At 45.6% G+C, this 26978-nt stretch overlaps 1 protein-coding gene across 1 annotated transcript in view; it reads right to left on the bottom strand.

Annotated features, from left to right (window-relative positions):
- The window catches only part of RIMS4 (regulating synaptic membrane exocytosis 4), a 55596-nt gene extending 31209 nt beyond the window's left edge, over positions 1-24387 (bottom strand). The window contains exon 1 of the mRNA XM_064391987.1: positions 24045-24387. Within this exon, the coding sequence (XP_064248057.1) occupies positions 24045-24141 (97 nt within the window). The 5' untranslated portion in view covers positions 24142-24387. The remainder of the gene's footprint in view (positions 1-24044) is intronic.
- Between the last annotated feature and the right edge of the window lie 2591 nt (positions 24388-26978).

Below are 26978 nucleotides of genomic sequence, written 5' to 3'. Positions count from 1 at the left end.
GCAAGCCCTGACATCTTGCCAAGCATTCCCTACATCAACATCCTAATGGAGTGTGAATTATGAGCACCTAAAGAGAGGCAGTTTGTACTGTGCTCCAGAACATGCCAGGCTATCATCACAGCCTGAGTAATCCACCAGAATGACAGAAAATGGCTGGGGATAAGCAGGGGCACTAATCAGGCTGTACGCTTCGTTCCCCTTGTCCTAGTTTCAGACACCAACAAAATCACACCTTTTCTTTCCCAATTAAGCACAGAATCATTATGGGATGGAAAAAAGAATTCAGCATGTTAATTCTAATCTGTTAGGTATATTCACAAGGTTAGGAAAGTTCAATCAACTCTTCTTGTGAGAGCCAGGAAAACAGTAAAATTAACAACTATTTGCTTGCTGTTACAGCTACGGACTCCAGCTGAATGCAGAGAAACCTCTGGAGATGCCAATAAGACACCTCCAAATTCCCACTGCAGCACAGTCCCAATGCATCCCACTGCTGCTGATCCACGAGGATATTTCAGCACAAAAAAGCTTTCTCTCTTCCTAGAGCTCAGAGTGGCCTGTCCTCACCCACACCAAGAGGCAGCGCTGCCAACCACACTCGAGGTGGGGATGTCAAACCAACTCCCCCTGAACCAGAGGCTCCTGTTCTTCCCCCATTAGGAGATGACAAAAATCCTTCAAAAGGGTGTTCCACACAGCAGTGGAAGGCTTGCTTTGCTGACACCCAGTGTAAATATGATCAAAGACCATAAGCACCATTAGAAGACAACCGAAAATCCTTCACAGGGTTATTTTCAAGACCAGCCTGAGGCTGCCTTCCCTAGTTCCCCCACAACCCAGCCCAAACCCCAACTCCTCAGACACTTAAAGCAGCATTTTTTCCTCCATGCTGGTGAGCTGCAGTTTGGTTTAAATCCAACTGTGCCTGTAGTTAGGTCTCCACCCCAGCAGATGTTATCATCTCTTGTAGCTTGTCTGGGGCATGGGTAGAGCATGAATTTTTCTTTCTTTCTTCAAGAGCTCCATTTTCATATATTAAACATATTTTTTCTCCTCCTTTTGAGGTTAAAACCAAATAGTTCCCATGATGCTATTTTAAATTTTGACCTTTTTGATAATTCATCTATATAGAAAAATTTAATGGCCAAAATTTTCATTTAAAAGTGTCTAAAGAAAAAGTTCTGCAACAAACACGTAGCCAGGAAAATCCTTTGGATATTTTTTCCTTCCCTGTCAAAAGTGAGAAAGCCAACAGCCAAAAAGGTAAACACATATGTTCCACTGTCAATGACTTTCAAATGGAGTTTTTGACTACCATAAAAATTGTTTCACTTTTCACTATAAAAAAGCTGCAGTACCATAACACTAACAAAAATGTTTGGTTCTTTCAGAGTATTTCATGGGAACCACTTTGCAGCTAGACCCAGCTCTTCAGAATTCTTTCCATGTCTCTGTTTTGTTTGCAGCAGCAGAATCCAAATAGCTTCATCTGATGGATGCTTTTGCATTTTTATTTTTATAAGAAAATGGAACACACTGCCCCCTTCTCTTCCCCCAATCTGCCAGGCTTTGCAGTAGAGTCTGATTAAATGAAATATCCATAGCCACCCAGAAAATTCACTGCTCTAATATTTCTGCAGCAACCTAGCAATGAAACCTGAACACTGCCCTGCCCAGGTCTCCAGGGAAAGACAAGCACAGAACTACTGATGCTGCACCAGTGGTCTGGGACAGACATCCCACAGCCCAGGCCCTTCTTCATTTGCTGCTTTTGTGCTTGGGCAAGGGGAGATGACTTCAAAACGTAATCTTACTTAGAGTCCAATAAACCACAGCTACACACACACAACACTCTCACTGCATGACAACTGGTGGATTCAATCCTTCCACTTCTTGCATTTTGGGTTTTAAGCCTCACCAAGAGTTAAACTCCCCTCTGACATCAGCCCATATGGGAACCCCAGGGGATCTGCAGTTCAAGTATGTACCAAGTCAAGGAAAATTCAGCTGATGGGCTCAGAGAACATGTACATTTGGCACAGGCAATTAATTTAATTGATTTATTTCAACTACTACATTGTAATATTTACTCCCTAGAAAGCTGAGGGAAGTGTCCTACATAGAAACATCAACCAGCAGTGCTCCCCATGTTCTCAGCTCCAAACTCTTGGAACTTTGCCAGCTATCAAGATGTGGGTATCAGGAAAACATCAAAGCAGAAACATGAGTGGCTGGTTAGTGTGCTGGCACCATCTCAGGGCTTTCTTCTTGTTAATTCACAAGGAGAATTAGAGGTTGAGCCAATTTATGTCCCCGTGGCTGGAAGTCCTCCAGCTGACCAACATAAGTTGTGAAGGCCAGGTGAGGTTCTCTGCTTAATTACAAGAGAGTTGAAGCAGAGCACCCTGATGTCCTAATTCTGTCATCTATCTCACACTATTAATAACTGAGGATGTTGCTTAAGTCCAGGTTCTGAAATATGAATGAACCTTAGCTGTAGAAAACCTCTTGATTTAGAAAAGGATCACAAAAATGAGGTGAATTCACAAAAATAAAGCTACTAGAAAGAGCCATTGTAGAGAAAGATGGCACGAGATGAAAGAGCTGCCCTGCCTACACTTCACTGAGCCAGGAAATTTTGCATGAGGCTGCTGTGCCCTTCCCCAGCCTGCTGATCAACTCGGTCCCCTCCTGGCAGAGCCCAGCATCTACCTCTCCACTTTTGGGAAGCAAGCAGAGTAACTTCAGCAGCCTGTTTGCAAGCTGTGCTTTCCTGCTGCAGAAGAGGACTCAGGTCATGAGCCTCCTGAAGGCACCAAAACCTCCCAGAGGTGCTGACACCTTTCTGTCCCACCAGATGCTCAGCTCCAGCAGTCTGCTTCCATCCACAAGGTGAATTTTAAACTGAGATTAGGTATCAGGCCTTTTCTCCCAGGGGCACTAGCTTATGTCTCTCTCTCTCTCTACCCAGAGCCATCTTTTCCAGCATTTTTAGAGTCTGCACATCTTGGGCATCTCCCCCAAATTAAGCTGAAACTAGAAAGTGTCTGCTACACAGTAATGATGGGAAGAGAGTCAAGACAGCAGCTTAAGCATTGAAGAAATACCTGCCTCCTTCAAAATCACAGCTACTACACAGCAGGTAAAGTTTAGTTTTGACAGACAAAATTCAGAGGAAGCGGTTGACAAGGCCATATTTATTAATGAGATTTCTTCCCTTTTCTTCTGTCCCACTGATGCTCTTTTAGGAGCGAGCAGCTTTGTCAAGACCACGTGTGCGTGAGCGCAGAGAGCAACAGTCTTGGCACAATGCATGAGTCATGCAACCTTTTGTTCACTCGTTATAAATACAATTAAAAACACAGCCCCATTTCCTTAACAGGCACAACGCCACACAGAACCCTGGAGTCATTCATAAACTAGAATCCTCGTGCAGAATTGCGTTTAGAACAGCATTTGATTTGTGTTTAGCTTGGGTTATAATTACTTCATCATATTTTCCTTAAGGAAATGAATGCTCAAATTCACAAGGAGTGAAACTTTAATTATACACACTGCTTAATAACTTGTGTCCATTTGGAAGCAATTATTTGATCCACTATGGAAGCAAGAGGAGAGCCAATGGTCTGGTTTCCAGAGAAGTTAAACAATTTCAGGCATTGAGTTCCTAACTCCAGACATGCTACAACTACCTGTGTCAGGCTTCACCAAAGGTACCTTCATGGAATACCTGTAGCAAATGCTGGAGGAGCAAGCCAGTATGTTCTTCCCCTTTAATTCTGCATATTGCTTTGACTCACATGGGGACATCCTGTGACAGGTCCATGGCTATGGAGTGTCTGTTGTGCCAGACAAGTACCACAGCCCACCACATGTGTACTAAAGGGAAGCCTTTTCTTCCCTAATGGTACCAAGAACTGTACAAACCCTCTGTTTACAGCACACCTGTGGTGCTGAAGGGAGAGCTCAGAGAGTGATGCATTTCCCAAAAGCCTGCAAATGGATCCTCTGCATTCAGGGCTTCTCTCACACAGATCCCTTTCAGGATCAAGGTTCTGGATCAAGTGCTGGGTTCTGCTTGGGTGGAGTGAAAGAAGAGCACCCAGCCCTTCATGACTGCAGTAATTTCACTGCAGATATCTCATGACAGCTGGAAGGGAAGGTCAGGCTTCAATGCCCAGAAGCAGGACAGGAGCCACGGTTCCTTACGCTGCTAAGTCATTCATGGTGACCAAGAAATCAAAGTGAGTTTGTATCACTGCAAACAGCCCTGCCAATCACACATCACAGATATCTTCAAATGGGGACAAGTCAGGCCGTCACACATGGAAAACACCATCCAGTACCAAAAACAGAGGCGCTGGAATTTAACTAGCAGACACTTAAGAAAAAACATTCCAGCAAAATTTTCACAGCCCAAACCCAGAAGAGACACATGCAAGCTCTCATCCGAGTGACACACTCTCCCACAGACGAACATGGCAGACACATAACTGCCTCCTACATCTGCTTGCTGCATGCACAAAAGCAGCACTCAGATAGAAAAACATCCCAGATTATTTGAAGTCCTTTGGGAAATTCAGTTCACTGTTTGTCTATGCAGAGTACTGAGCTTTCAACAGAGGAGAAAAAGCCTTTTGGCCAGAGCTGGAAAATAAACATGATGTGTTCATCTCTGCTGAAAGATACTGCAGAATGTGGGAAACCAACCAAAATATCATGCCTGGATGTAGATTACGGAGGATGGAAGCAAAAAATCATCAGATTAATACAGATTAATTAATACAGGAGATTAATACACTTTAGGAACAATACCAAAATCTCGTTTTCTCAATTATCAGCAACTAGATGTAGTAAGAATCAGTCCCTAGTGAAGAAGAGGCACAGCAGTGTTCAATATCATATTGAATGGAATTTGCATTAATCACACACAGTGAACAACAGCCACACACCAGCACAGCATCCTGAGAAGCAATGCCTGTTTGCAGCATGGCTACCCCACGACATGTACCTGGCAGAAAGTTCACCAAAATCCCATGATTTGTGCCAAATATTTCTGAACAAATTTTGTAGAAGGAGCAAGGATGAACAAAATGCTTTAGAGTGCCTGCTAATCTCTCTCTACTAGGAGAGCAGAAAGGAGAACAGATGAAGAAGCAATTGTGATACAGCCAGCATCAGCCTTGCAGGCAACACTGGCAGTTCAGCGAGATCAAATACGGATTAAAGGGCAGTGTGTGAGTGAAAAAACAGTTTTAATGTAACCACAAAAAAAAAGTTTGATGGGAATCTCTTTATAAAATGTGCAGGCAACGATGGCTCAACAGTAATGGAAAAGGTCAGGAGAGGACACCGTGCTTACGAAGCACCTGCATCACTGTCCCTTCCTCCCTTCTGATACCTGCAGGTAGCTTTCATGCTTCTGTTCTCAGATTTAACAACTGGGCGGACATAAGGAAGCCTTGGGATTTCTCAAGACGTTACTGGCAAGGTCAGAGAAGTACAATCCCCTTCCATCACCACCTGGGCTCCGAGCACTCTGTCTCACTCCGCTGTGCAGTAACTGTGCCAGCGACCTGTGCCAGCCACCCACCCCACCAGGCCCCACCCTTCACACTCATTTCAACAGGGAAACACACAGAAGGAGGTAGGACACACAATTTTGAAAATGAGCCTGAAGGTGAGACCCTCAGTCCCAACCCATTCACAGCCTCTGATCACAAGTCACAATTACAAATCGAGCTCAGGAGTGAAATAACATCCTTTCCTCCTCCTCCTGCAGAGACAGGAGTTCAGGGCTCTGTTTCCCTGGCAACAAAAAAGAGCATCATAACAGCCTCCTTGCTAGCAAATGACATATGAAAACGTGTCATTTTTTTTTCTCTCCAGTGTCTTTCATCACCAGGGAATAAGCCTGAATTCAGAACTTTCCACTCAGCAAGAATGAAAATAGATATCCATTACTGCTATTTAAAATGCAGTGTCTTTGGAGCCTTTAAGCTTGTCCAGAGGTAGGCAGCAAGTAAGGGATTTTCATTTATTAAGTTAAGCAAAGAAAGAAAAAAAACCCCTAACCTTGCTGAAGCTCACCTTTTAAGACAAATTATAGAACTTTAAGAGTTTGGGGAAAAATTGCAGCTCATAAATTTATGAGCTGCATTTTAGATTCTGTTAATATTCATTTTTGAAAAGCATTAGAAATTAAGATTACAAATTTAATAATGCAACACATGGGAGGAATTATCCTCCTCCCCATATAAAAAGGCAATTTGCTCTTGCCTATAAATTGACTTTCTATTACTGTCATTAAACCAGCATAATGTGCTATAATTAGGGTCTGCCCTGCCACAGCTCTGTGGCAACCCACAGCCAAGAGCTCACCATGCCAACTTCAGCAGACATCCTCATGAGGCAACAGGGGCAGTGGCACTGCTGGGTATCTCCTCACTGTAGGACTTTGGGGTGCTCATGGATATTTATGAGGGGTCAAAAAGAAATTGGATTAAATCAATGAGGAAAAAATTCAAGAGCAGAGAAAGTCCCTAAGCCATGAATCAGTGGAAGGTGGGCCAGCATCCTGAAGGAGCATCCTAAGAAGCCTTGCCACGTCCCTGACTTTCTCCAGATACCTTGACAGACAAAGATCTTACTCCTTTCCTTCTGCCACAGCAGAGAAGTGAGATCACATCCTCAGACTGCAGCAGCTTCCCATCCATTTCCTAAGCTGCTTCCAGGTTCTCCTCCTCTATAGTTCCTGCAAACTGAGTGCCCTGCATGGTCTGTGCATGCCCTGTCCCACCTGTAGAGTGTCTGTCACTCCCCTCCCATGCTCATGTCTCACTCCACATGTGTCTGGTCCATCAGGGATGATTTTGCAATGCCCACATGAGAACCTACCGAGCAGCAAAAGCATTAAAATCTACATTCAGTGGTTTCCTCAAACAGGCAACTACATTTAAACAGCTCAACTGAAAGAGCATTAAAATTGTGCTGGCAGGTATTTACTGTCCCATTTCCCACAGCTGTTTCTCCATCTTTCAGTTACTGATGGGTTGTGACATATTGAAATAACAGAAATCTCAATAACAGAAACCTCTCTGCCACTTCTCAGCACTAGCACCATTCTTCCCTTTTACCAGCCACGTACCTAAACAGCTAGATGTTAATTCTGTCATCTGCCTTTTTTTTTTAACCATTTTCACTCATATGCACGCTTCCAGCAGGCAGCTGGAAGACTTGCTCACATCTCAGTTACTTCTGGAACAAATCTGAGTAACTAGCATGGAGAGAGTGAGTTTACAGCATCTGCGGATGGTTTTTGCCCTTCCTTTGCTCATGAATTGTGCTGAGTTTTAAAAGAAAAGCAGCTGGTACCTGTTCAAGATTACCAAAGTATCAGTGGTCAGTGCAGCCCCAGCAGGTGCTCTGTGCCTGAGGAAGCAGCTTGGCAGGCCAGGCCAGCACTGGACCTTCAAGCACCAGTGGTCAGCTTTGACAAGACATGCCCTTTGCTCCGTGACAAGTCAGTTCTTAAGATTGCTGGATGACAGTCAGTCCACTTAAAAACTTCTCATTCACCCAAATATTCATTCAAAGAAGCTTAATGGCTCAGAACGAACACGAAGGGGACTTGTGATAATCAAAGTGAACCCATTTGCGAGTCTGACACATGCACAGAAAGCACTTTGCAGTCTCCACCAAAGCCTGGTTTAGTCTCCCTGCTGAAGCAATTTTTAGGTCAGAACACTTGCAGATGTTTGGAGATCTGTGCTTTGTCCTTGGCCTGTTTTGGAGAAGGATGTAACATTTTGCTTCTGCTCCAACTGCATATTTTCATCAGAGAAACCACAAGGCCACACTTGATTTGAAGTCACTAGTGACTTCTATTCCTCTGGATCCATGAATGACTATACATCCTCCTTCTATAACACAATCCAGATTCCTGATTGAATTGTCCTCCTGTTGTATCCATTCTCCTTAGAAATTTCCCTTTATGAAGCATGACTTGGCCCTTCTGAACATTACACAATATTTGTCTTTCCCATGTATTTTCTGCTACAGATACGTGACTTTTCCCCGTATTTTACTGTCATATGGAACAGCTTTCCCTTTCAACAGTCACAGCTGCTTAATGAATTCAAAGTGTGACATTTTGTTTTCCACGGTGAGGTGTGTGAGAAGTGTAAACCATGGCTGAGAGATGAACTAGAAAACACAGAGGGCACTGAGCCCTTCCCACCAGCCAGACACAGCGCTCTCAACAGCACCCACTGCACCTTGAAAGACTCAGCTTTACTCAATTAATTGACAGACTTCACTAAACAAATCAAAATGTCAGCTTCAGGAGGTTTATACAAGCTTCTATACACAATACAGTTTCACAAGCCCCAAAGAGATCCTCGTGTGCTCGGTACTCGATGTGCTATCCCACCTGGACACTTGGAAGCTTTGCTCAAACAGCAGTTCCAGGATCCAAGGGGATTCAGAGCCTCGAAAGACTTTCCAGAGCACTGCACAAAATCCTCTGATGCCGCCCACATGGGAGGCTACAAACTGGCACCAGTAGTTGTCAACATTTTGTTTTGATCTTCTGGCAAACAAATCCACCCTCTGAAATGTTTGCAGGATGCTGAGATAAAAAGCAGCAATGAAAAACCCAAAGAAGTTTGAAGGGTTTATTTTTACCAAGTAATCAATACCTTCTGGCAGTCTTCCTCCAGCTCTAATAATACCAGTGAGGACAGTGACCCTTGGCAGGTTTTGTACACTGCTCTACAAACATTATCTAATTAACCATCACAATCCACTCCTAGAAAAAAGAAAGCATGATCTGAAGTTCTTCTACAACAAGAGAGAATGAGTGCTGGGAAGGGCTACTGAAAACAAGGTTATAGTGTGAAGTTCCAGCTCTTGCACATCCAGTCTAACCACGCTGCCCCTCAGGGGCCAGCTGCAGGGAAATGCTGTGTTTTTCACACAATCCGTGCTTAGCACAACCCTTGGTTTCACCTAGCTGTGAGAAAGCACTAGGACAGTATCTAAGCTAACTCATTAATAAATCAAGTGACAATAAAGCCGTTGGAGGGAGATGAATTATTGAAATCAAAGCTACTTAGTGCTTAGAGACAGCACTAAACTCTGTAAACTGGGAGCTACTGAACACAGAGCCTGATTTTCCTGAGAACAGCTTTACTGACACACTGCAAAATGCCAGTCCAGCTCAGAAGAGGATTCAGCATTTCAGTGGGGTGGTGATATCTTGGTCCTGATCATCAATATTAAAGATGGAAAAGGAATCTCAGGTCATCAAGTCAACCACAAAAGGCATCTCAGGGGATGCTCACCTAAACCAATCTCAGAAACAGGTCTAAATCCAGAGTCAGCACATGTGTCAATATAAATCCAGGTCTGGGTTCTTTTGAACAGAGTATTTTTCTATTACTTTGGGGCAGCCATTACAGAGTCACAATATTTAGTCAACCTTTTACTTCTACAGTCATTAATCATGCACCATTTAACTACTGGTTTGTCATTAACATTCTTAATCCTTTTCAAATCCTTCTGCTTATTTTCACATCTTTTTTCAATCTATGTGTCTTCTTAATTACACTCCTTAACTGTCATAGGCTGTTTCAACAGACATGTTGAGCCAGACGTGGTTTGATCACTTGCTGTTTTATGTGCCCAATGAATCCTTTGCTACTGAGATATTTAAAATATAAACAGTGTTACTGGAAGATGATCAATTGTACTTAATTATCTGGACAGCCGCCTGTAACTCCAGGGAGGAAGGGCAAATGACCATTTAACAATGTACTCAAAACCAAGATTTTCAATCTTGTAAAAATGAACAATGAAACAGGAAAAAAAGGGCTTAGGGTTTCAATCTTCTCAAAATATGGAGCTTTGCTTCCTTGGCAGACAGTACTGCTTTCAAAGTACTGTTATTTCCAATTTTGCTGTGTCCTGAGCCAACCTTTCCTACCAGTTTCAGAAGAATCCATCTCCAGAAGTCAGCACACAACAGCCTAAGAGTCACAGGCCACCAAAAATAAGGTCACATCCAAATGAGAGAAGCCAAAACCTGATGACAGATGAATAAGACAGAGCAGACATCACCTGAAAACTTAAATGAAAGGGAATTATTCATGGCCAAAAGGAAGGGAAGTACTGTGATATATGGGAAAGAAGGAACTGAGGGAAGTAGGTGGCCCATCATGATAGAACAACTCTCAGAAACACCCAGAGCACTGGAAATGTCAGCCCAGCTTTACACGTCCACACATTCACTTCCAGTGACAAGCTTGACTACACAACTTGACACAGAGCAAATGTCACCCTGAACACTTCCTCTCTTGAATCTCAGTCTTCATTTCACTTCTACATCCGTGTCCCAACCTGTCATGCAGGGGATGCAAAGCTTAAAACCACATGTGTGTAACAAAGAGATGAGTTTATGAAGAGCCTGGAAGAGCAGCCAACTCATACAGCCCAGAGGAGAGCTAACAGAGGCTGGAGAGGACCATTATGTGCCATCATTGTTAGCTACTAATTCAGCCTCTTCAAGGATAGGCAGAACTGAACATTTCCTTCTCTTCCACAGCCATCTCCTCAGACACAGCTATCAGCCCACAGCAAGGAAAGCAGGCAAGGCTCAGAGGGGAGCACAAATCCCTGCACTTGGCACTCCTTGGATGGTTCTGTCCAGGCATGGTTGCCACACCCACTGAAGCCAAAATGTGCAGCTAAAACAGGTGAAGGAACAAATACCTTCCAAGACATCAGCAGGAAGGTTGTGCAGCTTCCACGTGCCAAAAAAAATGCCATGGACACCATAATCCCCAAATACACTCACATCATGCAACCCATTAGATCAGCAGCTCCTAATTAATTTAGAGTGTGGATCAGTCCTCAAACACCTTTTGCTATCACTAAGACCTACCAAAAGTGATGAAGAGGAATCATTATGCACAACACCCCCAAGAACTTGCTGTAAACACATTTGGCAGCACAGGGAGGTTCCTTTATGGCATAATCCATTTTTACATACACCTAATATTTTCAGGTTTTCAACTGATTGTCAAGAGTGTTTGTAGAGGCTGTTAATGAATCTCACTGCTAAAAGCAGCTACAATTCTGTAGCTATTAATACAACGTGACATCAGTTATATCAGCTTCCGAGTGAATCACAGTTTGCAATCTTGTAGGTGTTCGATAGCTGTTGTCACATCGAAATAGAACATTGTTAAATATACTCCAAGTCTGTCCTAGTTCTGCAGCTCTTTCCCCCCTTTCTGCACTGCAGCCTTAGTGGACTGAACAACTACAGGTCTGAAGAACTAAGGAGAGGAATGTCAAGAGGAAAAAACAGGTTGACTCTTAGACCACTCAGATCAGCAGGTTTTAAAATGTTCACTTTGGACTGCAATTTCCTCTCAAATTTGATGACTGTAAGAGGTTAAAACAACAGGTCACCAAACCTTTTATGATGTCTAAACCCTCCAAGATGTACTTGTATCAAGAAGTTAAGCTTTTTTATTCCCTCTTTATAAACTGAAATAACAGGCTGATAATCTTTCCTGACATAGTAGTTTAGCATTAAAGCAGGCAAAATCCAGTTTTCAAACCATTAACTGAGTATTAACTGAGTATCAGATGCCAAATGCTGCTTTAATCTGCATAACTGACATTCACAGACCACTCCTGTCTTGGTCAGCTTGTATATAAAAGCACATTCTTAACAAAACTGGCACAAGCCTGTGAAGTTATTAATATTTTGCTCAGTGAAGCATTTTCAGACCATCATGTTGTCCCTGCTTCAGGATTCAAGTCTCTCACCAACATTTTCATGCAGGTAGTACCCTGTATGGGCAATCTTTGGAAACCCAGCCTTAGAGCTCCAGAGCAATGATGTTTTAGAAAATATACAGCTTTCTAGATTTCAGGAAATTAAACAAAATTACAGCCTGAAATAAGACTTCCTGATTTTTACAGTCACTCTATCCAACAAGCTTGCTGTCTTTCTGCAGCAGACAGCTGCAGTGAACAGGCTGTGAAAACAGTTGAATTCACCAAATAAAATGGACTGTGGATAATTTGCCTGGTATTATTCCTAGAGCAACAAGCCAGATTTCGCCTCAACCAACCATGCAATATTTCATAGAGTGTTTTAGTAGGTAAGCCAGGCAGTACTGAGACAGAAATAGAAAAATATTGAAATAGAGCCCACACGATGCCAGGTTTAGAGGCTTGGCTTGGATTAGGTCTTGGGAAAAACTGAGTTTAGGACATAGCAGTGTCTCCTGTGCAGGAGCAGTAAAAGTGTTTCTGCAGAGACTGAGCAGCCAGGTCACAGAACAGACCTACTCCTGTTACTAGGCAGATGCCAGGAATTCAGTGGAAACAGATGAAAAACAAGTTTACAGAATGATTAACTTGGGACTCTGGCACCACTCAACACAGAGCACTGGGCAAGACAGGAGAGCTGAGAATTATTGTTGTGAAACAGTTCAGAAGTGGGTCTGGACAAACAGAAATGATTGAAAAATCAAGTCCTGCTCCTTCCCCTAGCCTCAACAGGTACTTTCTCACACCTCACATTTACCCTCTCAGACCCTTCAGACCAGATGTGAAGATCACAATCTTTGGGTTTTATCATTTATGATCCCTTTGTGCTGTAGCACCACTGTGTGAAAAACAGCTTTGTTGTGTACCCACATTCCCTGAATTGCACATCCACAGCCTGTACATACTGGGTAGGCAAATCCTTAATTTAACATCTCTTTGCCCTTGCCATTTGCAGAACCTTCACATGCACAATAACTAACCCCAGATCTCTCTCCTGCTCTAATAAAATACCAAGCAGAAGTCAGAAACGTGCACTGGTGGAAGGTCTACAGGCTGCCATACAGGAAACATCTCCACCTTGGTTATTTCTTGCCAAAGCTCTAGCTTATATTGAGAACAGCTTTCTCTATGTCAAGGGAAAAGAGCCAATAAACATGTGTGGAAAAAAAGCATGATGCTAATTTTGGAACACATTACCTGGCAGAAATACAGAAATATAGGAAGACAAGGGGAAAATAAACCTTGGGGAATACTGAAAATCCTGGCGGGACACAGAGGTAGCAACAAAAATCAAAATATGTTTAGGCAAGTCCAAAACATTGATCAAGACATGATGAAACCTCCAGGTAGCCATGGAGGAAACTCCACCCAAAGGTGTGAGGCAGCTGTCCAAAACCAGCCGTGCCCAGGGCAGCTGATGGCTCCTGCTGAGGAAGGGGAGGAAGGAGCAGGACCAGCAGGCTGCAGATGGACATCAGGCTTTCTCTGGGCTGAAAGAACTGTCCCAAAGCAAGACCAGAATGTCTGTTCAAAATGAGGGATCTCAGAGCTGCCTGACAGGAGCGTGGGTGCTCTGATGCCAGGCAGGACACAGCTACTGCTGCGCCCATCTGATGGAGGGAGAGCTGCTTCCTCAGCGCAGCAGAACGTAAATCCAGGTGCTTCCGAGCCCAACCATCATCATGAGAGTGTTGCTGTGCTAAAAGAAGGAACCATTGCCTTACTTAAGACACCCAAAAGCCCAGTGAGAGCATCTCTTCTACCCTCAGCCCCACAACTGAAGAAATCCACATGATCCCGTACCACAGCACTCCCCAAGGGCCCAGATGGAGGAGGAAAGTACACCGACGACAGCCTGCGCTGACACCGCAGCAGGAGAACGGGTGTCATGGGATGCTAAGGTTGCCATGGAAATGTCCTCATACCACGTAACATTTTGACACTGTCTGTTTGGCGAGCAGCAGCAGCGATGTGGCAGCCTGCAAAGGCAGGAGGAAACGGCTGTTCGAGTTTCGCCACGCTCCTTACTGCAGCCGGCAGCCAATTCAAACTGTCTGGGCATTGGAGTTTGACCAATCTGGCAGCTCCGCTTCCTAAAGTGCACGAGGAAGCTTTTAACAGAAACTGCTCCATAAATCAGCCTGATTTAACAGGCGCTGTCTGCCAGGCTGAGCGCTGGCCTGCACGCGCTCTCGCCGCTGCCTGCCCTGCTTCCCACACCAGCGCCTTCAACGCTCCCCACCCACACTCAACCTCTTGAGCTGCAGGGTCCCAGGGAGGCTCTGCTCCCCTGCTCCAGCTGGCTTGGCACAACCAGGGCAGCACCTCAGCCCCACACCCGCAGAGCTGCGGGGTGATCTGAACTGCCAGAAACAGACACGGCCCCAAATCCCATTCACATTCAACAAATATCAGAGACCAAAACTCACAGGCATTTTGAAAAAGCCCAACTTTGCACATTTAATATTTAAAACAAGCACTGACTCTTGTAGAAACTATGCTCACGGCAGAATGCTTGGTTTTATTCAAAGGTACATGGATCTAAGCCTTTCCTCTTTACTTACATTACAACAAAAATCCTGTATCTGGAGGGGATGTACTGTGGGCTATGTGATCCACAAAGGCAGATGTGCGGGGACCAACCCACACAAAAATGCCTGGGTTTTTGGCAAACATACCAAATTCACCATTGAAATGCAACAGTGGGTTGTGACAGCAATTCCTGCAATTCCTTCTGGTTTGGAGGGATCTGGGGAAAGCAGAATACTGACAAGCTTCAGAAGTTAGTCTGGAGCACTGTCTACCCTTCCTGTGAATTTAATTCAAACAGCTATAAAGGTGGAAGGGCTCTGCAGAAGTGGTGCAGAGCAGTTGCTCTAATCCCACAGGCTGCTGGAGAGGTCTCAGGACAGGAGGTAGCAGAGCTTCAGCAGAGGGACAGCAGCACAACCTGAATGTAAGGGACAGGAAAAGTTACTGGGTCTGAGTTGCCATGATACTCTCAGAAATTAATCAACTACAGTAGCTGGAAATCCAACAGGCATTAGAAAGGAAAAGCCTCCTTTTTTTCTGACAATCTGATTAAAACGCAAATCTGGATATAAAGCAGCCACCTTACAATCTTGAGTGAAGGTTTCCTAACTTTCCGCTGGAGCATGCACAAAATACAAGAAAAGAAAGGTAAATAGTAAAAATAAAAGAAAGAAAGAAAAACCCACCCACACAATCCTCCTAGGATGTTGATAAGTGCTAAACAAGGAGCTGGATTTACAACAGAAAAAAAAAATCTTAATCTTCTTAGACATCTTAGCTGCAACACAATTAACATGTTTTCCATCCACGTGGCAGGATACATTCCCTGCTAACTGTAAATATGCATACTGCTGGTGGGCAGCTGGCAAAAGTCCCACACCACTGGGAAACTGTCACCACTGGGAAACTGTCACCACTGGGAAACTGTCACCACTGGGAAACTGTCACCACTGGGAAACTGTCAGCCTCATCCATACTGCCCAGGGAGCTGAGGGAGGGGCAGCCTGTCCCCACACTCCTGTCCCTTGGTGACACTGCTGCTTCCTTGCTAAGGTGGGTCATTCTGCAGCTCTGAGCCCACCAAGATCTGAGCTGCTGCTCCCCAGAGGATGGTCAGCTCCAGAGAGGGACACAAGCAGGTGTTCCTTGGCCAGAGACACTGGAACCTCCTAAATCAGATGTCACCAATGTTTAGCACAGTCTGGACCACTCCTCTCCTCATTCCAGCTGCTAACTGTGAAGGACAGCCTGGCAGTCCCTTGACCTGAGCATCACAGAATGAAGTGATGAGAAGGTGCCTGACAGACAACACAGGCCACTCTGAAAGCAAAGGTTTTCAAAGATGCTGCATTTCACCCATGGATCCCCAGTGACAGAGCATCTCTTCCACTCCCAAATTCATCCACAAACATTGCATTCATGGAGCCCAGGCGATAAAGCATCTTATTACAGACATTTACCCCACCTCCCAATCCCACAAATACCACGGGTCTCACTGAACAACAGATATTGAATTCAGACCAATATCCATGGGATAAAATAGCTCAACCCTTCAAATCAACACAAAGAAAATCACTAAAGGCACATGTAAAAACCAGTAATTTCAGAGCACTGAAAAAATTAACATACAAATGCCAGAAAAGGGAATGAGTAGCCAACAGCACTCATGCTGGGAATGATCTGGAAAATAGCATGGATCATACCCTGAGTGTTAGCCAGGAGCAAGAGTGGGTATTTACAGGAATACTGCATACAAAGTGTGGGAAACAGATACTCCTCACTGCAAGGGGCCAGACAGCAACCAGGGCACTGTCCACACTGCTCCCCTTGCACAATCCCAAGTACAGCAAGGAGACCAACAGGACATTTGGAAAACTGCTTTATACAAAAAACAACCAAAAAAACCCCAAAACCCAACAACAACAACAAAAAAGACCAACAAAAAAACAAAACACCTGACAAAAACAAAACCATCCATCAGGTTTCTTTGGCCCAAGCAGCAAAAGGAGGGAGAGGGGTGCCAGGCAGCACTGGCAATCATTACAGCCATTTCCTGGCTTGGAATTACTGGCACAAGAAGGAACAGTTTTGTGATGTGAAGAGTTGCTTTGAAGAGCAGTGATCAATTGCTTGCCATGTTGCTGGGAGCAATGCAACAGCAATCTGCTATTTCTATTCAGATTTAAGCTACATTTTAGGGTAAACTATCCTTCCGATCAGGAGTAGATTAGTTACTTGGGAAACAGATATAACTGACCCGTCTATCTGTACATTTGCAAGAATAAGGACACAGACAATAGTTTAAGCTCCCCTTAGTCATAAAACAGCTTGGAGAAAAATGTGTCATTTACCTCTGTACATGGTGTACTCTCCAAATTGTTGAGCACTCAGACATTTTAGACTGGTTTCTGCAAGGCTGTATGAGTGCTCTCTGTTTTGGACAAAGCTGACAGAACACCCTGATGGCATGAAGGCAGAACATTATCCATCTCAGTGATTTAACTGTGGCTGGATCTGACTAAAAGGTAGGGCTACAGAGCTTGCTGTACCCCTGTGTGGTGAGGCTGTATCAGGGCTACTCAGCCTTTACAATTGTGCTGTTGTGCAAAAGCAAAGCCAAAGAGAAAACTTAACTGCAGATTTCAAGGCATGGTTTGATGGACAGCAGAGTGCCTAATTTGTGTGTCATCAGCAGATGACTTCAGCAATGGCACAGCTGATGGATCATTGTGCTGCAGAACCCCAGAAGTGACACGTGTTGCCATACAGTATAGCAACCTCCCAGAAAATAAAACCAAGCCCCCAGGGAACATCATTTGGATAGATGGGATAGTCAAAATGTGTTGAACACTTCCGCAGAGGAGCAGAAATCCTTATTCAAATATGCTAATGGTGCTTCTCAACAGATGTCTGTGGGAGAGAGGAGGAGACGGCAGGGCTGAGAGTCTGGAGTGAGTCAGGTCTCACTGCCCCACCAAAACCATCGACGACTTACAGACCATTTCCTAAATTAAATTGTTCACATTTCTAATCTAACTGAAAGCATTCAAATATAAGCAAATAGTGCTTCAGAAAACAATTGCACAGATAAATTATTCCTCAAAACAACTACTCCAATCAAACTTAATTCTTCCCTACACAAAGCAGATCCACACATTCTGTCAAACAGAAATGTTGAAGCAAAGTAGTTACAGCGTTTCACAACTTGTCCTGATGCAAGAATCTGACAGAGCAAAGATAATTTTTTTTTGCCTGGAGAACAGAGTGCTTTTGAATTAATAAATGTTGCATTAGAATTAACTGCACATGAAATAGAAGCAATAAAAAAACAGTGTCTCCTAGACAGAAAGCTTTCCAGGGACAGATTCTTCTATGTGGAAACCAGCTGACAGCAGAATAAGAGAAAGAAATATCCTTTTCCTGCCGCTGGCAGGGGTCACATAGAACCCACCCTCCTGCACACAGGGCTGGAACTCAGCGTCATCCTCTGAATACCTGGAAATACATCAGGCCACCTTCAAGTGAAAGGAGACACAATGCTGTGCTCTCCGTGGCTTCGAGTGTGTGCTGCAAAGCTCAGGGGACAGCAGAGCCACCATCATGGCCCATGACCCCATCCACATCCCTCTCCCCTGTAAACCCACACCCAGATGACCTCCAAGGAAACTTGTATGTAGCACTTTGTGGCACAGTGCTTGAGATCCCTGAGCTGGCAGCCCTTCCTCCCACCTTACATCAGCGTTTCTAACAATTCTGAACGCGGCACAAGCGGATGCTGCCGGCTGGGGCGTGCTGCAGGACTCTGCAGGATGCCCCATGGGAGACAGGAGTGGGGAGCAGCTGGTGGCCCAGGAAGGCAGCCTGGCACGCCGAGCACTGACCGAGGCCACGTCACCCTTCCCCGCGCTCGCCCATCTGTCCCACCGTCCCCATCTGCCGGGTTCTGCCACAGACCACGAGCGCCCCGGGACTGACGCTGACATTCTGCTTTGCCTTTCTACAGGCACAGCAAGAACCTGGCCCAGGACCACGGCTCTCACGTGCAGCCACAGCACCAAGAGCAACACAAACAAGGACAAGGTTTCGGATCGCTTGCTCCTGGTGCTGACTCATTCTCGGTCTCCCATGGCCACCCAAGACCAAACCTGTTGTCTGCACCTGCGGTCCCCCGATCACACGTGCAGCAGCAGCAGGGCCCGAGAGCAGAAAGCTGCTCCAGTGCTCAGGGCAGCTAAGGGACAGCAAGGATTGCTCAGCTCTGCCTGACCAGGTGTAAGAATCACGTAAGAATCATGACATGGTGTAAGAATCAGTCACTGTATTTAGGATCTGGATTAACTCATAACTGGGATCACCAGCCTCTGCAGGTCTTGTCCACAGCCTCTTCTTCCAGGCTGCTGGTCCCTTCCATAAACTTTCCTCTGATGGAAGACTGATTTGACAGCAGCTCTTCCAGAACTGCTGTATTTTTTTATTTCCACTTAATCCATTTATGAAATAAACATGTTTATCTAGAGCTAGAATGTGCCCAGCAGGGAGAGAGGAATTTCCTATAATCACTAGGATAACCTACAGTCAAAGATACACTCCTTACTGTGCAAGAAGAGGGAAAAGTCCTGGGTTTTTCTGCCTCCTGCACCAACCAAGAGAGGTGGCACCCCTGGAGTAATGCATGGCCAGGTGAGCTCTAGGGGCTATCTCTGCAGGGATAAACTATCCACTCATTTATAAAAGATTGATTAAAAAATAGCTAACATTCCAGATGGATGAATAATTTCCCCTGTTCCCTATATGTCTGCCACATGAGCATGGCTACCTATCTTACAAGCAACTAACAAAACTGGTTAGAGGCTTCCAGAGCTCCAAAAATTAACTCTGGATGAAGCAAAACCAAAGTAAGCACAAAAAGGACTTAATGCACTTGGCCTATATTAAAAAAAAAGGTAAAAATGGACTGGTTAAGTCTTGAATCATAATTTTCTTTTAAACCATATGTACCCCAATACAGTGCTGCAACTGAGATATATCCATGGCAACATGAAAACACACATAGGGGCTCTCTCTATTTAATAGCTTTGTAACGTTTAATGTTTGAAATTATAGAGTAGGTCAATGTTTAAAATTATGAGGAAGTTCAATATATAAAACCCAAACAAAAGAATATTCTAAACTAACCTAAATGTCCACAGCCCCTTCTTACATCCCAAATGTTTAAATGTTTTTTATCAATCCATTAAATTAGTATTTCACATAGTTTCTCTTCAAAGCAATTGATCGTAACACAGTGCCTCTGCCAGTACTTTATAATGTGTGAAAGCAGCAGCCTGGCTCAATTTTATCTCTAATTCAACTCTTTTCTGAATGAGCAGCTGACACAAGGAAGGCTTACTGTCAGTATCTAGGAGACATTTTGACTTTGGAAACCATTTTCTCTCTGCCAGACACTTGGTTCCAGCTGGCTGAGACACGATTTGCTTCTCCTGTCTTGCAGCAAGGACAGGGGTCTGCCAAGCTGGACAGTCCCTGTGCTGAGGTCCCGAGCAGGGAGGGGACACTCACCAGTCCCTCGCAGCTGCTCTGCACCTTCCCCTGCTTCCTGACCAGAGCAGCCCTGCTCTTCACACGTGTGTGTCTAAGGAACCCGGTGCAGATGCTCAAGCTGGATCTGGATTCCAGGGTAGCTGCAAGTGCAGTGTGACCCATGGCTACAATTCCACACATCCAAATCTGCATCCCTGTCAGGCCATGCCTCAGATGCCTTCTGCCAGTGCAAGCAGGTCCTTCCCAAGAAAACCAGGGTGTAGGATGAAAGGAGCTGGTGCACTGCAATGTTTCACACACTTGGGCCACAGCACAGCTGGAGCACACACCCAGACACAGAGAGAATTGCTGCTGGGTCCTGAAGTTTAGGCAAAAGAAAGGAAACCCCATCCCTTCCAAATGCAAATGCAAAAAAAAATGGGGTTTTTTTGCATTTACCTACCTGTCTTTCTTTAGGTGTAGTTCTTGTTCTCTGTAGTACACGGGGTCCTGGTCTGGAAGCTGTCATCCCCTCCAGAGCTGAGCACTGCTGCTGACTTCCCAGCTCCCAGTGGGCTCAGCACTGCCATATCAACTGCCCCAGTTCCTCAAACCAGCTCCTCTCTCCTGCTCAAAGCCTGCTTGGTCTGCATGTGCAGCTCTAAGTCGGTTGTTGGTACTCTCTACAAAATCCTTACTTTCTGCTCTGCTTTAGCCACGTTTCCAAACTTCATGTTCCACACAAGGAACAAGATGGTTTCCTCCACACCATTAGCCTTAAGAATGACCTTCAGCCTGAACTGGGGAGGGCTGTGCTAAGGCCACTGTCAGTCAAAGAGGGATTTCATACAACCATTCCCTCAGCTTCCATTATGAGCTGCACCACAACCTGCCTACAAGGCACGTGCCCACAGTCAGCATGGATCCTGTTATTAACCTACATGCCCTTGCCACTCAGCAGCTCAGTCCTCAGCAGTTTGGCTCTCTCTGACATTTCCCACAGGAATATCAGCACTCCAAACAGCTGATTCCAGCCAAGACCAAGCGTATGGCAGATCCTCAGAACAGCTCAGATCTGTGTTCACAAGATTTGTGTTAGATACAGACATTCTAGAAATGTGCCCACAAAGAGTGCATGACTGACTTTTACCTCTTCTTACTCTACTGCTCCATAACTGAAATGTGGGAGAGACATTTGCATAAGTTAAACCAACAATTATTCTGATAATAACTGCAGCTTAAAAATCCTTAAACTTCACTGACAGTGGGGACCTCAGTGGAGCAAAGACAGTGGCACTCAGCCAGCAGGAAGGCCAGCAACATTACCATGCTGAGATCAAAAGAGTTATTAACCCCGAGTCCTCGATCCGCTGAGTGCATTTTGGCTGTTTCAAAGCCCCACTGCAACTTCCTGGCGAAAAAATCTCTGCATCTGCTCAGAGCATCTTCTTTTGTAGACGCAGCTGAGGAATGAAAAGGGTATTGGAACCCTGAAGTCTACATCCACCTCTTCAGAGAGACACATGGACATGACATATCCAAAACTCCATCACCCTCATGCTCTGAAGCACTCAAATGTGATCCTGTCTCTTGCTCCAAGCCCTGTTGCTTTCCTGCCTCCCCTGGCTGCCTGCTTCTGCACATGAAGAGATCATCTGCACCCAGTTCACTGCTCAGAACCCATCCAGACACTCTGCAGGTCTGCCAGGCAAAGGAATTGTGGAAGATGAGGAGAGTCTTCTCATCTTATGTCCACAAGGTAGACAGCAAAGAAGAACAAAAGAGCCATGGCAGAAAAGGAAATATTGTATAAGTTAAAGTATATTCTGTATTTTGCAAAAGCAGAGTCATTTTCCAGACTAAAAGGGTGAAATACTGGAAGCCAGAGGTATTGTTACCACTGCCCACGGCTCTCAGCACATCTGTAAATTTCCTTTTAGGCTCCTTTGATATAACCCACCCATAGCAACTTAAATGAAACACCTCAAGAATTTTTCTTGTTTGTAGATTTAAGAGATTAGGCTGTTTTCCCCTTTCAGAGGAAAATGTCACATTTCCCTTAAGCCTGGCCATTTATCAGCTCTTCTTCTTCCCTAGGATGGCTATTCTCTTAAAGATGTGGTTCTCAGCTTCAGACAAAATGGATGATGTGTCTGTTTGAAATAGGATTGTTTACTTTGTCAATGCCCCTGGGATCAATTTCATTTTTTTTCTGCCTCCTCCTATAGAGAACATCTTGCCAAGTGCAGTATTCATCTCCCTGAATGAGCTATCAAGATCTGTTTTTTTGACAGAAATCATGCTGCAACCCAAACTGGTCAGAATCTCTCACAATTTCAGAAGCATGCATGGTGATGAATAATATAGAATCTTATCTGGCAGAATTTCAGCATTTCTCTTAAAATTTCTCTTTCATGTAATCTATTTGCTTGAGAAAATTATACACTCGTAGTTTTAACACCAAAAATAAAAAGCAGCACACGTTCCTCCTGGCTGGTTGCTCATACATGTCTGAACACACACTCACAGGCACGAAATACAGGAGCAACACTGCAACATCCCCATCACACTGAATCCACCCTGAGCAGCTTCACTAACGAGACAACTCACACAGGCAGGATCTGCTCATAAGCTGCTGCAGAATGAGGTCTTAATTGGGGATTTATTTAATTCAGAGACAAGTACTTGTGTTGTATTAAGAGCAGCTTATTAACATTCATGCATGAACATTCACTAAGTGTGAACAAATACAATTCAGTGCAAAAGCGTATTTTTTTAAGCGCTGGAAGAGGAAGCATTCACCTAAACCATCACCTTGCTCAGGGCAGGAGGGGTTGGACACCAGGGAAGGAAATGCTGTCCCAGGCATTGTGTTGGGTTCTCATACTTGAGCATGTCTCACTATCAATCATTCCTGAAGCAACAGCGCTGAGACTTCCCAAAGCTCCCGTTATTGCCTTGTACGCTCCTCGGCATTTGAGCCAAATCTGAAGTGCAAATAAATCATCAGCAAGATTTTTAGACAAAAATTTTCAAAACTACACCTCTTGGAGGAGACAATCCTCTGCCTGCCACCCCTGCATGATGCTGATGACAAGTCTAGGTTAATCACACAGATGATGAATTGATTCTTACGTCAGCTCCTTTAAAAACAACATCCTTACAGGTGTAGCAGCTGGCGGGCTGATGTATTCCTGCTGGCATCTGCACATCTTGGGATGAGCCACTAGACAAAGGAGCACGCCGGCATTTTGAGGGATGCAACCATGACAGTCGGTGTTGAAATACGCTTTAGTTACCAACTTTTATTATTTGCCACTCACAAGACTCAGTCTCTGGTACAGTGTGCTCTGGGAAAAACACCCCTCAATTACCAGGGAGCCACCGGGAATGGACAGAGGGCTCTCTGACCGCTCTCCATCCAGCCCGGCGCACGCCCTCCCTCCCTACCCAGGCAGCGGCTGTGCTGCCCTCTACTCCCAGCACCTTCCCCAGCACCCACCGCCCTTCCTCGCCCCTTCAACCCAATGCCCTTCCTACCTTTTCTTACCACTGCCTCTCTTGTTTAAGCTTGGTCTCATTTTATGACTACCATCAACTGTCTGAGGCCAGAAAGGTCTTTCTGATGCCGGCAAAAAAATCCCTGCATCCATTCTGAAAGGCTTTTGTTTTGGGATTTACTCTGCCCTCATTTAAACGGAATCCCATTATTCTTCTCTCCAAAAGCAGCATGATGTACGGCGCTAACAACCCCTGGGAGCGATCAGCCCGAGAGTTGACGGTGTATAAATCAGAGTGGACACACCACCCGGCAGGATGGACGCCTTCTCCCTGAGCTCTGCCCTTCATCCTCACCGAGGAGGATGGAGCGTGAGCCGCTCCATTTGCAAATAACCCGTGCTCCCCATCGATCAGCAGCCGCAGCGTGCTTCACCGCTGGAACACGATCCCGGTTTTAACCTCCACAGGCACACGAGTGGCTCCGCCAGCAGTCCCCAGCCCCTCGCACCCCCGCCGGGACGAACCGCGGGCCCCAAACCCCGGCGGGGTCGGGGATGGCGCGGGCACCTCACCCCCACCCCCGCCTGCGGCGGACGGACGGACGGACACACAGCCCGGGAACCACCGCCCCCGGGTCCCCGTACCCGCGTCCTCCTCGTCGAAGCTGTTCATGCAGGGGAAGTAGATGGCCAGGGCCTCGAAGGAGGCGGAGAGGCTGAGGCGGCTCTGCGAGCGCTCCATGAAGAGCCCGGGTCCGGGGGCGCCGCCGGGGGTCTCGCCCGCGGCCGCGGGCGGCTTGGCGAGCTTGGCCGCCCCATTCTTCACTCGGAGCACGGCCCGCGGCGTCTTGGCGGCGGCGGGGCCGCGCTGAGGCGGCGGGGAGAGGAGAGGAGAGGCGAAGCGAGGCGGGCGAGGCAGGCGGGAGCGCGGAGCGGAGCGCAGCCACCTGCTGCCGCCCGGCCCTGCCTGCGCGCCGCCCGCCCCGCCCCGCCCCGCCGCGGCGCCGCCAATCGCGGCCCGGGGCCGGCCCCGGCTGCGCTGCGCCTGCCCCGCCCTGCCCCGAGCTCGGCCCGGGGACACGGCGGTGTTCTGCCCTTCGTGCCCTGGCCCGGGGGGACACGGCGGTGTTCTGCCCTGCCCCGAGCCCTGCCGGGGGACACGGCGGTGTTGTCGCCTGCCCCGGGCCGGAAAAGAGCCCTCCCTCGCATCCCTAGCACAGGGATAGCGCAGGTGTGGGTTTGCTCGTGGGTTGATCTGAGAAAGTGAAATAGACAGAAATTTATTTATTTTTTTTTAAATAGACAGAAATTTATTTATTTCTGAAATAGGCAGAAATTTATTTATTTATTTATTTATTTACTTCTGAAATAGGCAGAAATTTATTTATTTCTGAAATAGGCAGAGATTTATTTATTTATTTATTTACTTCTGAAATAGGCAGAAATTTAATTTATTTATTTATTTACTTCTGAAATAGACCATAAATTTATTTATTTTTGAAACAGAAATTTATTTATTTCTGAAATGGACAGACAAATTTATTTATTTATTTCTGAAATAGAAGTTTCTCATTTATTCACTGAGAAAGTGAAATAGAGCAGGAGATGAAGGACGAAGAGCATGGTCCTGGCTTTGATCTCACTGAGAGAACGGCAGAAAACAACCTTGAAGCTTTCGGGAGTAGAAGCATGAAGGTTTCTTCCGAAAGAGAGGGGATATAAGTGACCCTGGTGTGAATGGAGGAGCAGCCCGGCTCCCAGCCTTCTCCCACGTACCTCTCTTTAGACACGCAAAAAAAACCCCTTCCCAAAATATAAAAGCCACTATTTGGACGTATACAAGCTCCCAGGCAGAAAGCACATAAACCAGGAGGTTTTCCTTCATGTGTTACATTAATAGGAAGGCTGGTGCCTCTTGTGGCTCAGCATTGAGCCCATTCTGCAGCACCCCGTGGGATAGAAGCTGCTGTGCTCTGTGAAATGAGCAAATTTTAGATCCTTCCCTGAGTCTCATTTTCTTTCCAAGAAGCTTTATGGAGAATTAGTGGCTCAAGACTGCCAGGTGTCCACAGGTGCTGCCTTTGGCAGAGACATCACAGCATCTCCCAGTCCTGCTTTGGGGAGGAAACGCAGTCTAGCCTTATTTATTCAGTGCAACAAAACCCTGGGATGGTGTTAGATAGAGTGTTTTGCACTAGTGATGTGGTCTGCACAGAAAGGTTCCTGTTCCCTCAGGGAGCAAAGGAAGAGGTTCCTTGTACTTGGTCTGTCCCCCCATCCTGATAACTAAATGCCATCCCACTGAAATGACAGGCCTGCTTGTTCTAATCCAAAAATGCACATTGAATGCAATACCTCCCTTGGGAAAAGTGTGGCTAAACAGCCTGTATTCTCCATTCTCAAACAGCTTATAAACCAATCCATTAAAAGTTTTCTATCTACAGAAAGTCCTGCCAGATCTGTATTGTATTTGTGGCTGCCAGTGCCAAGAAGCAGCAGGAGCTGCTCCCAGGGAAGGGGTGCCAGGAGCAGCCTCTGCAGAGGGCAGGGACAAAACTATGGGCAGTCCCCTGCCATGGCAGGTGGTGGCAGTGGCTCCTATCAACACACCAGCTCCAAAGTCACCCATGGAAAGCCATGGAAAGCTCAGGAACAGGTCTGAGACAGTCTCACCTACAGCCCAGGCAAGAGCTAGAAGCCCCCCAGCTTGGAGGTCAAATGGAGCTCCTGACAGAGAGGGTAAATGTGAGGCCCAAATGAAGGTTTTTGGGGCAATTACGGCCAATTAGTGCACTCAGCCCTGACATCCAGGTTCTTCATTACTGGTGATGCATCCAGAATGGCAGAGGTCATATGAATATCAGATGCCAAGATGAGTTTGCAGGACTTCCTAAAGGAAAATATGTTATTTAATTCAAAAACTAATCAAAACTTGCTCTGAAGTTAGTGAGTTATATGAATTACTTCATCAAAGCTAGGCTAGGCAGGCAGTAAAGCAGAAGGAACAGAATGAACTTATTACAGACAATGATATCTCCAGGTCTGAGTTTTGAAAGGCAAAGGAATCAGTGAGGAATGTATTACCATATGTTTAAGAAGAGATTTCAATAGCACCAATCAAGGCATTAACAGCAGCTACAGGCACAAATTTAGGTGCATTAAAACTGTTAAGACAGCTCCTGTCTACCAGTCCTGCCAGCACATTTGATCAGAGGAGCAAGAGGCATCTGTGAATCAAAATTTGTTTCCAGGTTGCCAGGCATAGAAGTTACCTAAAGTGCTGACAACTGCTTTATTTTCATCGAAAGACTGCAATAAAAAATTTAAATGGGGAATAGAAGCTTAATCTCAGCTTTATGCTGTGTCCATCTAAATTGCTCATTTCACTGCATCTTGAAAGCACAGTGATGGCAGACCCAGGCCTGTGGTTTGGAGAGCAAATCTCTGTCTCCAACACTCTGTTTTCTTCACCAGCATATTAGGACTGAAGACCCTTCTGTTTTTAGTGCTTTGAGACCTTCTTTTGATGTGCTGAGGAGGACCATCATCATCCCCAGCCACCTCTGTGCACCTTTCTCC

Source organism: Passer domesticus, chromosome 16 (assembly GCF_036417665.1).
Source record: "Passer domesticus isolate bPasDom1 chromosome 16, bPasDom1.hap1, whole genome shotgun sequence".
Lineage (NCBI taxonomy): Eukaryota > Metazoa > Chordata > Aves > Passeriformes > Passeridae > Passer > Passer domesticus.
The sequence above is the reverse complement of the archived record's forward strand: the minus strand, read 5'-3'. Positions and strand labels throughout refer to the sequence as shown.